Raw genomic sequence first — 14,600 nt, forward strand, 5'->3', positions numbered from 1 at the left:
GCCCCTGGTAACTGACTCTTCCACTCTGGAAAAAAACTTCTGACTGTGCACTCTGTCCAGTCTAATGATGACCATAGTGGGCGTATTAACGAGAGGCGACATGGTTTTGTGAAGGGGAGGCCATGTCTCACTAACTTGGTTGTGTTTTTTGAGGAAGTGATGAAGATGATCGATGAGGGTAGAGCAGTAGATGTTATCTACACGGACTTAAGTAAGGCCTTTGACATGGCAGACTGATACAGAAGGTAAAGTCGCACGGGGTCAGAAACGAACTTGCAAGATGGATTAAAAAAAACTGCCTCGGTCATTGAAGACAGAGGATAGCAGTGGAGGGGTGCGTTTCTGAATGGAGGGCTGTGATTAGTGGCATTCCTCAGGAATCGGTGTTGGGACCTTTGCTGTTTGTAATGTATATAAATGGTTTAGAGGAAAATGTAACTGGTCTGATTAGTAAGCTTGCCAATGACACAAATGTTGGTGAAATTGCGGATCGTGATTAGGACCATCAAAGGATACCGCTCAATACAGATTGGCTAGTGACTTGGGCAATGAGATGGCAAATGGAGTTTAATCTGGAAAAATGTGAGACAGTGCATTTTGGAAGGTCTAATCCAGATGGAAAATATACAGTAAATGGCAGAACCCTGAAGAGTACTGATAGGCAGAGGGATCTGGGTGTACAGGTACACAGGTCACTGGAAGTCGCAACACTGGTGGAGAAAGTAATCAACAAGGCATACGGCATGCTTGCCTTCATCAGCCAGGGCATTGAGTTTAAAAATTGGCAGGTCGTGTTGCAGCTTTACAGAACCTTAGTTAGGCCGCATTTGGAATATTGTGTTCAATTCTGGTCGCCACACTACCAGAAGGATGTGGTGGCTTTGGAGAGGGTACAGAAAAGATTTACCAAGATGTTGCCTGGAATGGAGGGCATCAGCTATGAGGAGAGGTTGGAGAAACTTAAGTTGTTCTCACTGGAACAATGGAGGTTGAGGGGCGACCTGATAGAGTTCGACAAAATTATGAAGGGCGTGGAGGTTTCAGATTTCTTTTTTTGAATTCAAATTCCTCCATCTGCTGTGGTGGGATTTGAACTTGGGTCCCCAGAATGTTTCCTGGGTCTCTGGATTAAGAAAAAACAAATTTGCTGGAAAAGCTCAGCAGGTCTGGCAGCATCTGTGAAGGTGAAAACAGAGTTAATGTTTCGGGTCCAGTGACCGTTCCTCAGAATTGGGAAGCTCAGAACTGGACTTTCTCAGTTCTGAGGAAGGGTCACCAGACCCGAAACATTAACTCTGTTTTCTCCTTCACAGATGCTGCCAGACCTGCTGAGCTTTTACAGCAATTTTGGTTTTTGTTCCTGATTTACAGCATCTGCAGTTCTTTTGATTTTTTTGGATTAACAGTCCAGCAATAATAATGCCACTAGGCATTACTTGCATTTCTGAAGAAAGGTCTAGGCCCGAAATGTCAGCTTTCCTGCTCCTGTGATGCTGCTTGGCCTGCTGTGTTCATCCAGTTCCACACCTTGTTATCTCAGATTCTCCAGCATCTGCAGTTCCTACTATCTCTCATACCACTAGGCCAATGCCTCTTGAAACCTCCACAAGGTACCTCCAGCTTCTGTCGCAACACCACATATTTCTTACAGAAACTCAGCAACCACAGACCAATCAGGCACATTCGTCATCACAATGGACGTTTTAGCACCCTATACCAGCATCCCCCATGATGACGGCATCGCTGCAACAGCTTCAGTACTCAATACCAACAACTGTTAATTTCCACACTCCATCCTACAACTCATCTGCTTCACCCTCAACCACAACATCTTCACCTTCAACAACCAGTTCTTCTTCCAGATACACATAAGAGAGCCATGGGAATCAGATTCGCACCTCAAGATGCCAACATTTTCATGCACAAGTTTGTAAAGACTTCTTTGTTGCAAAGGACCTCTGACCAATGCTAAACACCAGATACATTGATGATATTTTCTTTCTTTGGACTCATGGTGAGGAACCACTGAAACAACTACATAGTGATATCAACAAGTTTCATCCCACCAACAGATTTACTATGGACTACTCTTTGGAATCAGTCCCATCCATCAAGGATGGATACCTGAACAACTCACCCTACTGCAAGCCTAAGGATAACCTCACGATGCTGCACTTCTTGAGCTTCCACTCTAAACATATTAAACAAACCATCCCCTATGGACAAGCGCAATGCATACACAAGATCTGTTCAGATGAGAAGGAACACGACAGACATCTGAGGGTGCTGAAGAATGCCCTCATCAGAATGGGATCCGATGCCCAAATCATCGATCATCAGTCCCAATGTGCCACAGCGAAAAATACTAATGACCTCCTCAGAAGACAGTCACAGGATATGACCGATAGGGTACCTTCTGTCTTCCATTACTTGCCACCAGCAGAGAAACTATGCCATGTTCTTCGCAGCCTTCAACACAACTTCAATGACAATGAGCACCTTGCCAAAGTCTTCCCTATACCTTCACTTCTCACTTTCAAACAACCGTCAAACCTTAAACAGCAAACTACCCAGCCTTCAAGACATCATTAATCGCAACACTATACAACCGGTCATGGCAGCCTGACATGCAAGACATGTCAGATCATCGACATGGATACTAACATCACACGTGGAAACACAACCCACCGTGTGCATGGCAGATACTCATGTGACTCAGCGAACATTGTCTATCTCATGGTGCAGGCAGGGATACCCCGAGGCATGGTATATAGGTGAAAACATGCAGCCGCTACAACAATAGATGATTGGACACTGCACAACAATCGCCAGACAGGGATGCACCCTCCCAGTGGGGGAACACTTCAGCGGTCAAGGGCATTCGGCCTTGGATCTTTGGGTAACTGTCCTCCAAGGAATACACAACACTGCAGAGTCACCAAGCAGAGGCTAATAGCTATGTAGCTAGTACCTATGAGGACAGCCTCAACTGGAATCTCAGGTTCATATCGCACTACAAGTGACTCCACCACATGATACATTCTCACACATAGTCTCTCTCTCTCTCGCTCTCTGTCTCTCTCTCTCTCTCTCTCTCTCACACACCCACACACACACACACACACACACACACACACACTCACGTTCTCTCTCTCACAAAAATACACACCAATTTCTCTCCCTCTCATGTAAGCGCGCATACATGTTCTGTCTCTCTATTTTCCATACACATACTGTCTTTCTTTCTCCCTCTCTCTCTCACTCACACACACACAAACACATATACACACAAATCTATGGGGTGGAATCCCATTTGCAGGTTTAATTGCAGGTATATTCTATCTTTTTCAAAAAACACACAATTTGTAGATAGTCAATGTGGCATTTTACAAATTCCTATTTTGGAAGTGAAAGCAGTCTGGCTCCAAGTTGATACACAGCAAGATTCTAAACAAGGCCTCACACGTAGAATGCATTGTCTGACCTGAGGTGTTACCTCTGGTATACTGATAAATCCTTCAGTTGTCTCGGGGCAGTGACTTGAAAGAAATTCCGGGATTTGCATATTAATCCCTTCTAACTGATTAAAGACTTAGCAGCCATCTTAGGTTTTTTCAACACATTTGCATCACTTCTACGACCCTTTGATCTTTGCTTGTAAATCCTGTGTCTGATGCCTCCTCTCTCACTGACACCTAAAGGAACAAAACTGCAAAAGCTTGTGTCTTCAAATAAACCTGTTGGTCTATAATCTGGTGTGTTATAACTTTTGACCTTGTCCACCCCTGTCCAACACTGGCACTTCCACATCATGCAAAACATGAGTATTAATAAACTCCCTTCTCATTGCACGATACCAGATCTGCAGTTGGTCTCACAACATACTCATCTGAAAAAAAACTTATACACATATTCCGGAAGTCCATCCACAGCTATTATTATGTGCATGCTCTCTGATGAAGGGTCTAGGCCCGAAACGTCAGCTTTTGTGCTCCTGAGATGCTGCTTGGCCTGTTGTGTTCATCCAGCTACACACTTTGTCATCTTATTACGTGCATGTTGTTTGCTTAATCTATGTCTAAATTAAAGTCACATGATAACAGTAGCACCCTTGTTGCCTATATCTCAGTTCCTGTTTAATAATGCCTCCTACCTTGCTGCCACTGTTTGGAGGCCTATAAACAACACCAGTTCAGTGTTTTGCACCTTTTGTTGCTTTATACCTCCACAACACTAATTTCACATCTAGATTATCCAAACCAACATTCCTCTGATCTCATCAACAAAGCTACCCGCCTCCCTTTCCTTTTTGACTGCACTTATAAAATATTGAATATCCTTGGATATTCAGTTCCCAGCCTTCTTACCCTCCGTCCTTGTCTCTGTAATTGCAATGATTTTGTATTCATTTACAACTATTTATATTATAAACTCATCTATCTTCATGCAGATGTTCCATGCTTCCAGATATGGTACCTTTTAAATTTGTCTTTTTAACATTTTTACACATTTTTCTCCTGTCATCTTCTCCATTCGACTTTACTGAAGTTCTATCTCTCTTTCATTTCTCGATATGCTTCATTTTCTTGTGTCTCCCCTCTCCCTGCAGATCTAGTTTTAACCCTCCTCCACAGTACCAATGAATGTCCTTACAAGGATTTTTGGTGTTGCTATGTACATACATTTCATCTGCTCCAGAATAAGTCCCAGTAAGTCTAAATCCCTTCCTCCTACATCATTTCTCCAGTCATGCATTTGTCTGATCTATTCTCCTGTTTCACTGAAACAGGAGAATAGATCAGACAAATGCATGACTGGAGAAATGATGTAGGAGGAAGGGATTTAGACTTACTGGGACTTATTCTGGAGCAGATGGAACACAGATTTTAGTCCTAATCAAAAGTTTTGGTCCTGCACATATTTAGTTGTAGGAAATTTCTGCATATTTGATAGTGGATGCCATGGATGTTGGAAGAAAAATCAAGTAGAGTGATCAATAACAGTTGTTGTGAGAATAAACTCAGGCGTGTCAAGATGAATTTTTTTAACAGGTGGTCCCCTTAAAGGGAGTGAGATTCAGTGCCAGTTTTCAGTAAATTGATTGTGTACCAAAAATGAATGCATGTAACATTTTTGAAAGCACTTCATACGGCCTCCTGATAACTTGAAAAGCCATGATTCTTCGTACTTTTTGGCTATCAAGCTATGCCCCAAGTGTGATTCTAAATTTCATTTCAGCCAGGACAGCAGCAAGTTAAAATTAACCGTGGTGGGTGAGGAATGTGATAACTTTACAACTGTCACGTTTGAAATGCTAATCTATTTACATTTTTCACCAGAATTAATCTCGATTCTAGAAAATCACCCAAACTTTCTCGACCTAGTCAGGAGATATCAAAGTCTCCACGATTACCAATTAGGAGACCTTCTATCGGATCCCCAAGCTTAACTCGGAAAGAATTTCCTTTAGAAGATGTCACTCAGGTATGAAACTGGTTGGGTTTGTTTGATTCTTTACTAGAATGATTCTTAATTTATTAAAGCTAAATATTGAGTGCAATTTGACTTTCAAAATCTACTTTAGTAAGTACATATATCAAGGGCAGATGAACAAAAAATGAAGGGCTGAAGAACGAATGCTTACTTGAATTATTAAAATAAAATATTAAAAACTGTAAATTGAATAATTGCCTAGTCTTAAATTTTGGAACATGTGTTCAGATCCATAGCTGTTCTTGTTAGAGAATGAGCATTAGTCTCTTTAAATGCAGTATGCATGTTAATGATTGGGTTAATTGTAAGCTTGACTTAGGTCAACTAATATCAAGTTCAAATTGGTGCCTTTTTCTACAGATAAACATTAAATTTAATAACAATATAACATAGCATTTTGAGAGAAAATATACCTGTTGTTACAGCACAACTATCTTGCTCAAGTCACATCTAACATCTGGGGAACAAAGTTCAAGATTGTGGGACTGGCTCCATTTCTACCAAGTAATCTGGGTGCAGGTAGGAATTCAAAAATTGTTATGCTGCTTAGTAACAGGTTCAGTCAATGGCCCTGTAAAATTCACCCTTTTAATGGTATGAATAATGAATTACATATCTTAAAATATAACAAGTTAGACCCAGTTGGTATCAAACTTTTATTCTTGTAATGTTGACTCTAACGATGCCATGTAGACATACTGGTAGAGTTAACATGCCAATGGCTGTTTCACTTTTGATGAAACTGAGGGTGATAGTTGCAAAGCACCTTGCTCTGTGACATATGCAGGTCAGGAAAAAAGAGATAATCGAGAGAGGTGCTGTCAGAGTTTGAAACGCAAGCCCCTTTAAGGTTCAAACAGATCATCTCCATCATTGATTGAAAGTAAGAGATGCTCCGTGGACTTAGTTTTTAAGAGTTCAGTTCCATCAATTGCCCTTGCTGGGCACTGCAAGTAACTTGATTAATTAAGAGTTCAGGTGATTTGGTGATGGGAGAAGGAAAACATTCAGTTGTGTTCAGTTCAAAAACTTGTGTTTGTAAAATAAAGAGCCCAGTTCTTTGAAGGTTCTTGTGCCGTATCATTACTGCCCCTACCTCTGAGCCAAAGACTCAGGTGCAACTCTGAACAGGTTGATTGGAAAATATATTTTAAAAAGAATTTCATTCTTCAGGGCTCTTGTGGTGCAAAGTCCCTACCTTGTATCCCTGCCTCTGATCCAGAAGGCTTGAGTTTAAATCCTATCTGCTGAAGATCCTGAAAGTATCTAACACCTAGGAACAGGTTGATTTAAAAATAAACTCAGTTCTCCCCAGTGAGGTGCTGACTTCTGGACAGCAAAAGTTGGAAACCAATGTTTGTGCTAAGCCATAGACTTAGAATAAAACCATTGTAAATCTCAGACTCTTAACTGTTCCATGCAACATAAGAATATTTATGTGTTAAACGTGGTAGCAGAGGATTAACCTTGCATTCCTGTTTCTGGCAGAAACAAAGCTCCCAGTGCTTTTTTTCTAGAATTAAATGGTTGATTCATGCTGTATAATCACAAGTTAAGATTATCCAACAGTGTTTTCATAATTGGGGACATACAAGCAGTAGAGGAATGAGGTGGAGATTGTGGCCACTTCCATTGCAGAAAAGAAAAACATGGCTTTCGCTTTATCCCTAACACAAAGGAGCAAAATAAAAATATTTTCGAAACTGAATGAAACAGCTGGTTGCTGAAAAGAATTTGTAATTTTAATACAACTTATGGACAGAGTTTACAAAAAGGAAGACTTGTTGAGTCAATCTTACATAAAGTTAATAACGTGGACAATTAGTCCATTGAAGAAAATATCATGGTTATATAAAAGGCTAAAGACTAAAAATTCTAGAACTTCTGGTCTGTACTGGAGCTTAAACTATTAGTTTTGTGCACCTTTATTTTTGACAGATGTTCAATTTCATGGTAAGGACCATCTTTTTGAACAAATGGCTGCTGAATGAAAGATTAAGATTTGTAGGGAGAAAATCATTTCCAACTACGTGATTCAGAAAATGGAAAATTGTATGGTTACTGACTTTCAAAGTCAAATAGCCCTGGTTGCAAACACCTGTATATGAATAGCATCGCTGAAAGACTTTTACTAGATTTTAAATCAAGCGAAATTGGTATGATAGCCAATAACGGATGAATCCCAGAAATCCGCAGGATTTCCACAATGACTTATTACTACCAGGAAATGTCCAAGAATAAGCATCAAGTATTTGAAGCAACTCGTGAAACAGGTAGTTTTGAGGGTGAAAATATTGTGTTCATGGCCAAAGACTTAAGTAGATGACTAAGTATCTTAGCTTTTGCATCATTCAGTTGATGTATTAGGTCATGGCTGTACCTTGACAGAGCGTGACATTGATTGGCTAAACTGTTATTTTGAACCCCTGGGCAAAGCAAACAAAAACAGGGTCAGAGAATATGAAAGTTGTTCTCAATTCAAGGATGGTAATTCATTACCATCTTTAAAGCAAATAGATTTCCCCCATGAAGTTGCGAAACAGCCTTATTTCACAAGTACTGAAATCATCCAGCTTGACATGCCATTACACTGAATAAACTTTCAATGGAAAAAGTGGAAATGTATTTGGAGTCAAAGAATGATAAGGCATTTATGTCTGGTAAAGTGCTAAGCTTGCAATTTTTGGTATCTGGACATCATTGTGTTCCATTGAGGACAGTTTCCTGTCAATAATCCAAGAAGTGTTACTGGCCTCTACAGACATGAGTCTAGTTGATAAGATTAGAAAATTGAAATCACAAACAATTTGCTGTTAAAATTACTGTTAAAGGGAACTGGAGTTTTCAATAGAAGGATCCTGGTAATACAAATCACATCGCAATGTGATGTATGCAATGAATGTTGTAAGACACCAAGCCCTATTGAAAGTGTTTCTTTAGCCTGAGAATTTAATGATGAAACAATCATAGATCGGAAAATATGGGATGAGGTTCAGAATTTTGTCGATATGGTGGCCTGGTTTAACATTTTCACAGTGATTAAAATACATGATGTATTATAGTGGACAAAGACATGGAAATGAGGGTCAGTGCAGGCAATGAATCAGCAATAAAATTCTTAATGCAGGGTATCGAATTTCAGAATATGTGTGCGAACCGTTGCAGAAAATCCTTTAAGCAATGCCTTATGTGAAATAAACCATGCAATATTTGATGAGACCTTATGCAATATACTGGCAAATCAGCTGAACTGTAAGCTCAAATGGCACTGGCATATGCAGTATATGCAAAAAATCATTATAGATGGTTGGGGTTCATAGAGTTAGAGAGCTACTTGACAGAAAAAGTTCCTTAAGCCAATTGCATCCACGCCATTCAGAAACAACCACCAAAATACTCCAAGACTATTTTCTAGCACTTGGTATTTAGCTTTGGCATTACAAGTGCACATCTTTTTTCTATTCACAAGATGTGGGCATTATCAACCAGACCAGCATTTATTACCCATCTCTAGTTACCCAGCAGGCAGTTAAGTGTCAACTACACTGCCATGATCTGGAGTCACTTATAGGCCATATCAGGTAAGGCTGACAGTTTCCTTCTATAAAGGTCATTAGTGAACCAGATGAACTTTTCCAACAATCAACAATGGTTGCACTGTCACCATTAGATTCCTAGCTCCAGATGTTTTTGAATTCAGATTCTACCATCTGCCATAGTAGGATTCGAATCCCAGTCCCCAGAACATTATGAGGGTCTCTGGATTAATAGCCTATCAATAATGCTGTGAGGCAGTCACCGCTGCCTAACACCTGTTAAATGTTATGGTTATTTCTGCCTCTTTCAGTTAGTGACTTGTACATTCCTACCACCCTCTAAGTAAAAAGGTTCTTCTTCACATCTCTTCTAAACCTTCTGCCCTTATATTTTGAACCAATGCCCCCGGTCATTAAACCTTGCATCAAGTAGAAAAGGTTTTTCCTGTCTACCCTATATCCATCATAATTTTATACATATGAAGGATATTCCCTCTCAATCTCCTCTGCTTTAAGGTAAACAACCCCAGTCTGCCCAATCTCTCGTCATAACTGAAATGCTTCAGCCTAGACAAATCCAGGTAAATCTCTGCATCTTCGACATTGCTATAATATCCTCTTATATTGTGAATTCCAGACTGCATTCAGTACTCGAACTCAAGCCTAACCAACATTTTATCCAGTTCCAGCACAGTCTCCCTGCTGATAAACTTTCTGGCTCAACAGATAAAGGCAAGTGTACCAAATGCCTTCCTTATCCACCAGTCTTAAAGGGCCAATGTACGTGCGCACCCTAGTACCTCTGATTCTTGATGCTTTGCAGGGTGCTGATGTTCATCATGTTTGGCTTCATGTTCATCAACCTTTGGCTTGTTTGTCTGCCCAAGTGTATCACCTCACCATTTATCTGGATTAAATTTCATTTGCCTCGATTTAGCATAATCTTATGCTAAGCATGATCTTATCATAGGAATATAGCAATTAGGAGCAGGAGCAGGCAATTCAGCCCTTCACCACCATTCCATCAGTTAACACGATCATGGCTGATCTCATCCTGGTCTCAATTTCACTTTCTGCCTGCTCCCCACAGCCCTACACCCTGTTTTTCATCAGATACATATCTATTTCTTTCTTGAACCTTTGATTCTGCCTCCATTGCAATCTGGGGCAGTGAATTCCACAGATTCACAGTCCTCTGTGAGTAGTAATTCCTACCTTCTGTCTCTCTGTATCTATGACCTCTTGTCCAGATGTCCCACAAGGGGGAACAGCTGTTCATCATCCATTTTATCAATTCTTTTTAGCATTTTACATGTCTCACTCAGGTCCACCCTCATGCTTCTGAATCCGGCAAGTACAAGCCTAAGCTTTTCAACTGCTCCTTGTTCTTTTCATTCCTGTAACTACCTTGGTGAATCTCTTCTGAAATGCTTCCAGTACCACCACATCCTTCCTCAAAACTGGACGTAATATTCCAGATGTGGTCGCACCAATGCCTTATATAATTGTAAGAACACTTCTATACTTTTATAATCCACTCCTTTTGCAATAAATGCCAGGATGCCATTGGCCTTTCTTATGATATGCTGTACTTGCATACCCACTCACTGTGATTCATGCACAAAGATGTCTAGAACTCTCTACACTGACACACTTTGAATCTGCTTCCCATTTAAATAATCATTTGCCGTTTTAATTTTCCGGCCAAAATGGACAATCTGGCACTTACCTGCATTAAACTGTTAAATTTTGGTTCATTCTCCTAGTCTATCAATATCCATCTGTAAACTCTTTATTGCCTCATTACTGCCTGCTTTCCCACCTATGTTAGTATCATCTGTGAACTTTACTATGTTACACTCTATCCCTGCTTGCAGATCATTTATGTAGATTGTAAATAGTTGTAGTCTGAGAACTGTGCCTTTCAGCACTCTACTAGTTACTTTTCGCAACCACAGAAGGAACCATTTATCCCAACACTCTGCTTTCTGTCAGTCAGCCAATCCTCCATCCAAATCAATACTCCACCCTTAACCCACAGCAATCTAATTTTTTGGATTGGTCTTTTATGCGGTACCTTGTCAAATGTCTCCTGGAGGTGTAGATATACCATATCCACTGGACCCCATTATCCACCTTGCTGGTTACATCCTAAAAGAACTCCAGCAAGTTTGTCAAACATAACTTGTCCTTTATGAAACAGTGCTGATATTGGTGAACTGAGTTTTGTTCTTCCAAGTTTTTTTTGGTAAAACAAACAAGGGCAGAACTTATATAATGTAAGGCCTTAGGTAATGTTGTAGAACAGAGATACTGAGGGGTTCAGGCACATAATTCTTTGATGTTTCCATCACATATTGATAGAGTGGTTAAGAAGGCATTTAGCATGCTTGCCTTCAATGCTCTGACCTTTGAGTATAGGAGTTGGGATATTATGGTGAAGTTATACAAGACATTGGTGAGGCCTCTACTTGAGTACTTTGTCCAGTTCTGCCGTCCTGTTATAGGAAGGACATTATTGAGCTGGAGAGGGTTCAGAACAAACTTACCAGGAAATTGCTGGGAATGGAGGATTTGAGTTGTAGGGAGAGGCTGGATAGACTGGGACATATTTCCATTAGAGTGTAGGAGGTTGAAAGTTGACCTTATAAAATTATGAGGGGTATAGATAAGGTGAATGGCAGGTATTTTTCACCGGGGTGGGGGATTTCAAGACTGGGGTCATATTTTTAAAGTCGGAGAAGAATGATTTTTAAAAAAGACAAGAAGGCCAGTTTTCTATATGCAGTGAGTGGTTTGTGTGTGGAACGAACTTCCAGAGGAAGTGGTGGATGTGAGTACAGTTACAATGTTTAACAGACATTGAGATAGGTACGTGAGTAAGAAGTGTTTACAGAGATATAGGCCAGGTAAGGCAGGTGGGACGAATTTAGTTTGGGATTATTGTTGGCATAGATAGATGGACCAAAGGGTCTCTTTCTATGCTGTATGACTCTATGACTAAATGTTTAGTTATCTCCTTTCTGATTGGCTCCAGCAACAAAGAAACAAAGAAACCTACAGCACAGGAACAGGCCCTTTGGCCCTCCAAGCCTGCGCTGATCAAAATCCTCTGTCTAACCTGTCATCTATTTTCCAACCGTCTGTGTCCATTTGCTCCCTGCCCATCCATGTACTTATCCAAATATATCTTAAAAGACGCTAACGTGTCTGCGTCTACCACCTCCGCTGGCAACGCGTTCCAGGCGCCCACCATCCTCTGTGTAAAGAACTTTCCACACATATCTCCCTTAAACTTCCCTCCTCTCACTCATGACCCCTAGTAATTGAGTCCCTCACTCTGGGGAAAAAGCTTTTTGCTATCCACCCTGTCTGTACCCCTCATGATTTTGTACACCTCAATCAGGTCCCCCCTCAATCTCCGTCTTTCTAATGAAAATAATCCTAATCTATTCAACCTGTCTTCATAGCTAGCACCCTTCATACCAGGCAACATCCTGGTGAACCTCCTCTGCACCCTCTACAAAGCATCCACATCCTTCTGGTAATGTGGCGACCAGAACTGTACACAGTACTCCAAATGTGGCCGAACCAAAATCCGATACAACTACAACATGACCTGCCAACTCTTGTACTCAATACCCCGCCCAGTGAAGGAAAGCATGCCATATGCCTTCTTGACTGCCCTATTAACCTGCATTGTCACTTTCAGGGAACAATGGACCTGAACACCCAGATCTCTCTGTTCATCAATTTTCCCGAGGACTTTTCCATTTACTGTATAGTTCGCCCTTGAATTTGATCTTCCAAAATACATCACCTCGCATTTTCCCGGATTGAACTCCATCTGCCATTTATCTGCCCAACTCTCCAGTCTATCTATATTCTTCACTATCAGCTACTCCACCAATCTTAGTGTCATCAGCAAACTTGCTGATCAGACCACCTACACCTTCCTCCAGATCATTTACATATATCACAAACAACAGTGGTCCCAGCACAGATCCCTGTGGAACACTACTGGTTACAGGTCTCTAATTTGAGAAACTCCCTACTACTACCCTCTGTCTCCAGTTGCCCAGCCAGTTTTTTATCCATCTAGCTAGCACACCCTGGACCCCATGTGACTTCACTTTCTCCATCAGCCTGCCATGGGGAACCTTATCAAACGCCTTACTGAAGTCCATGTATATGACATGTACAGCCTGCCCCTCATCAATCAACTTTGTCACGTCCTCAAAGAATTCTATTAAGTTGGTAAGACATGACCTTCCCTGTACAAAACCATGTTGCCTGTCACTGATAAGCCCATTTTCTTACAAATGGGAATAGATCCTATCCCTCAGTATCTTCTCCAGTAACTTCCCTACCACTGACATCTGGCTCACCGGTCGATAATTACCTGGATTATCCTTGCTTCCCTTTTTAAACAAGGGGACAACGTTAGCAAGTCTCCAGTCCTCTGGGACCTCACCCGTGTCTAAGGACACTGCAAAGATATCTGTTAGGGCCCCAGCTATTGCCTCTCTTGCTTCCCTCAATAACCTGGGATAGATCCCGTCCGGAGCTGGGGACTTGTCCACCTTAATGTCTTTTAGGATACCTAACACTTCCTCCTTCCTTATGTCAACTTGACCTAGACAAAGCAAACATCTATCCCTAACCTCAACATCCATCATGTCTCTCTCCTTGGTGAATACCGATGCAAAGTACTCGTTAAGAATGTCACCCATTTTCTCTGACTCAGCGCATAACTTTCCTGCTTTGTCCTTAAGTGGGCCAATCCTTTTTCTAGTTACCCTCTTGCTCTTTATATATGAATAAAAGGCTTTGGGATTTTCCTTAACCAGGTTTGCCAGCAATATCTCATGTGCTCTCTTAGCCCTCTTAATCCCTTTTTTCAGATTTGCTCTACATTCCAGATATTCTTGCAAAGTTCTTCAGTTGCCTAGACCTCATGTATGCTTCCTTTTTTCTCTTAGCTAGTCTCACAATTTCACCTGTCATCCATGGCTCCCTAATCTTACCTTTTCTGTTCCTCATTTTCACAGGAATATGTCTCTCCTGCACGCTAATCAACCTCTCCTTAAAAGCCTCGCACATATCAAATGTGGATTTACCTTCAAACAGTTTCTCCCAATCTACATTCCTCAGATCCTGCCAAATCTTGGTATAGTTGGCCTTCCCCCAGTTTAATACTCTTCCTTTAGGACCACTCCTTTCCTTGTCCATGAGTATTGTAAAACTTACGGAATTGTGGTTGCTATTTCCAAAGTAGTCCCCTACTGTAATATCAACCACCTGGCCGGGTAAATTCCCCAGCACCCGGTCCAGTATGGCCCTTTCCCGAGTTGGACTATATACATACTGCTCTAGAAAACCCTCCTGGACGCACCTTACAAATTCTGCTCCGTCTTGACCCCTAACACTGAGTGAATCCCAGTCAATGTTGGGAAAATTAAAATCTCCCATCATCACCACCCTGTTTCTCCTACACCTTTCCATTATCTGTTTACATATTTGTACCTGTATCTCATGCTCGCTGTTGGGAGGCCTGTAGTACAGCCCCAG

At 41.1% G+C, this 14,600-nt stretch overlaps 1 protein-coding gene across 2 annotated transcripts in view; it reads left to right on the forward strand.

The window, feature by feature from the left end:
• The window catches only part of tulp4a (TUB like protein 4a), a 599,754-nt gene that overhangs the window by 476,658 nt on the left and 108,496 nt on the right, over nt 1-14,600 (forward strand). For both annotated transcript variants that reach the window (XM_048535765.2, XM_059648470.1), the window contains 2 exons: nt 5,340-5,484; nt 5,919-6,012. In XM_048535765.2, coding sequence (XP_048391722.1) covers nt 5,340-5,484; nt 5,919-6,012 — 239 coding nt within the window. The remainder of the gene's footprint in view (nt 1-5,339; nt 5,485-5,918; nt 6,013-14,600) is intronic.

The sequence above is a fragment of the Stegostoma tigrinum genome, chromosome 9 (genome assembly GCF_030684315.1).
Source record: "Stegostoma tigrinum isolate sSteTig4 chromosome 9, sSteTig4.hap1, whole genome shotgun sequence".
In the NCBI taxonomy this organism is placed as follows: domain Eukaryota; kingdom Metazoa; phylum Chordata; class Chondrichthyes; order Orectolobiformes; family Stegostomatidae; genus Stegostoma; species Stegostoma tigrinum.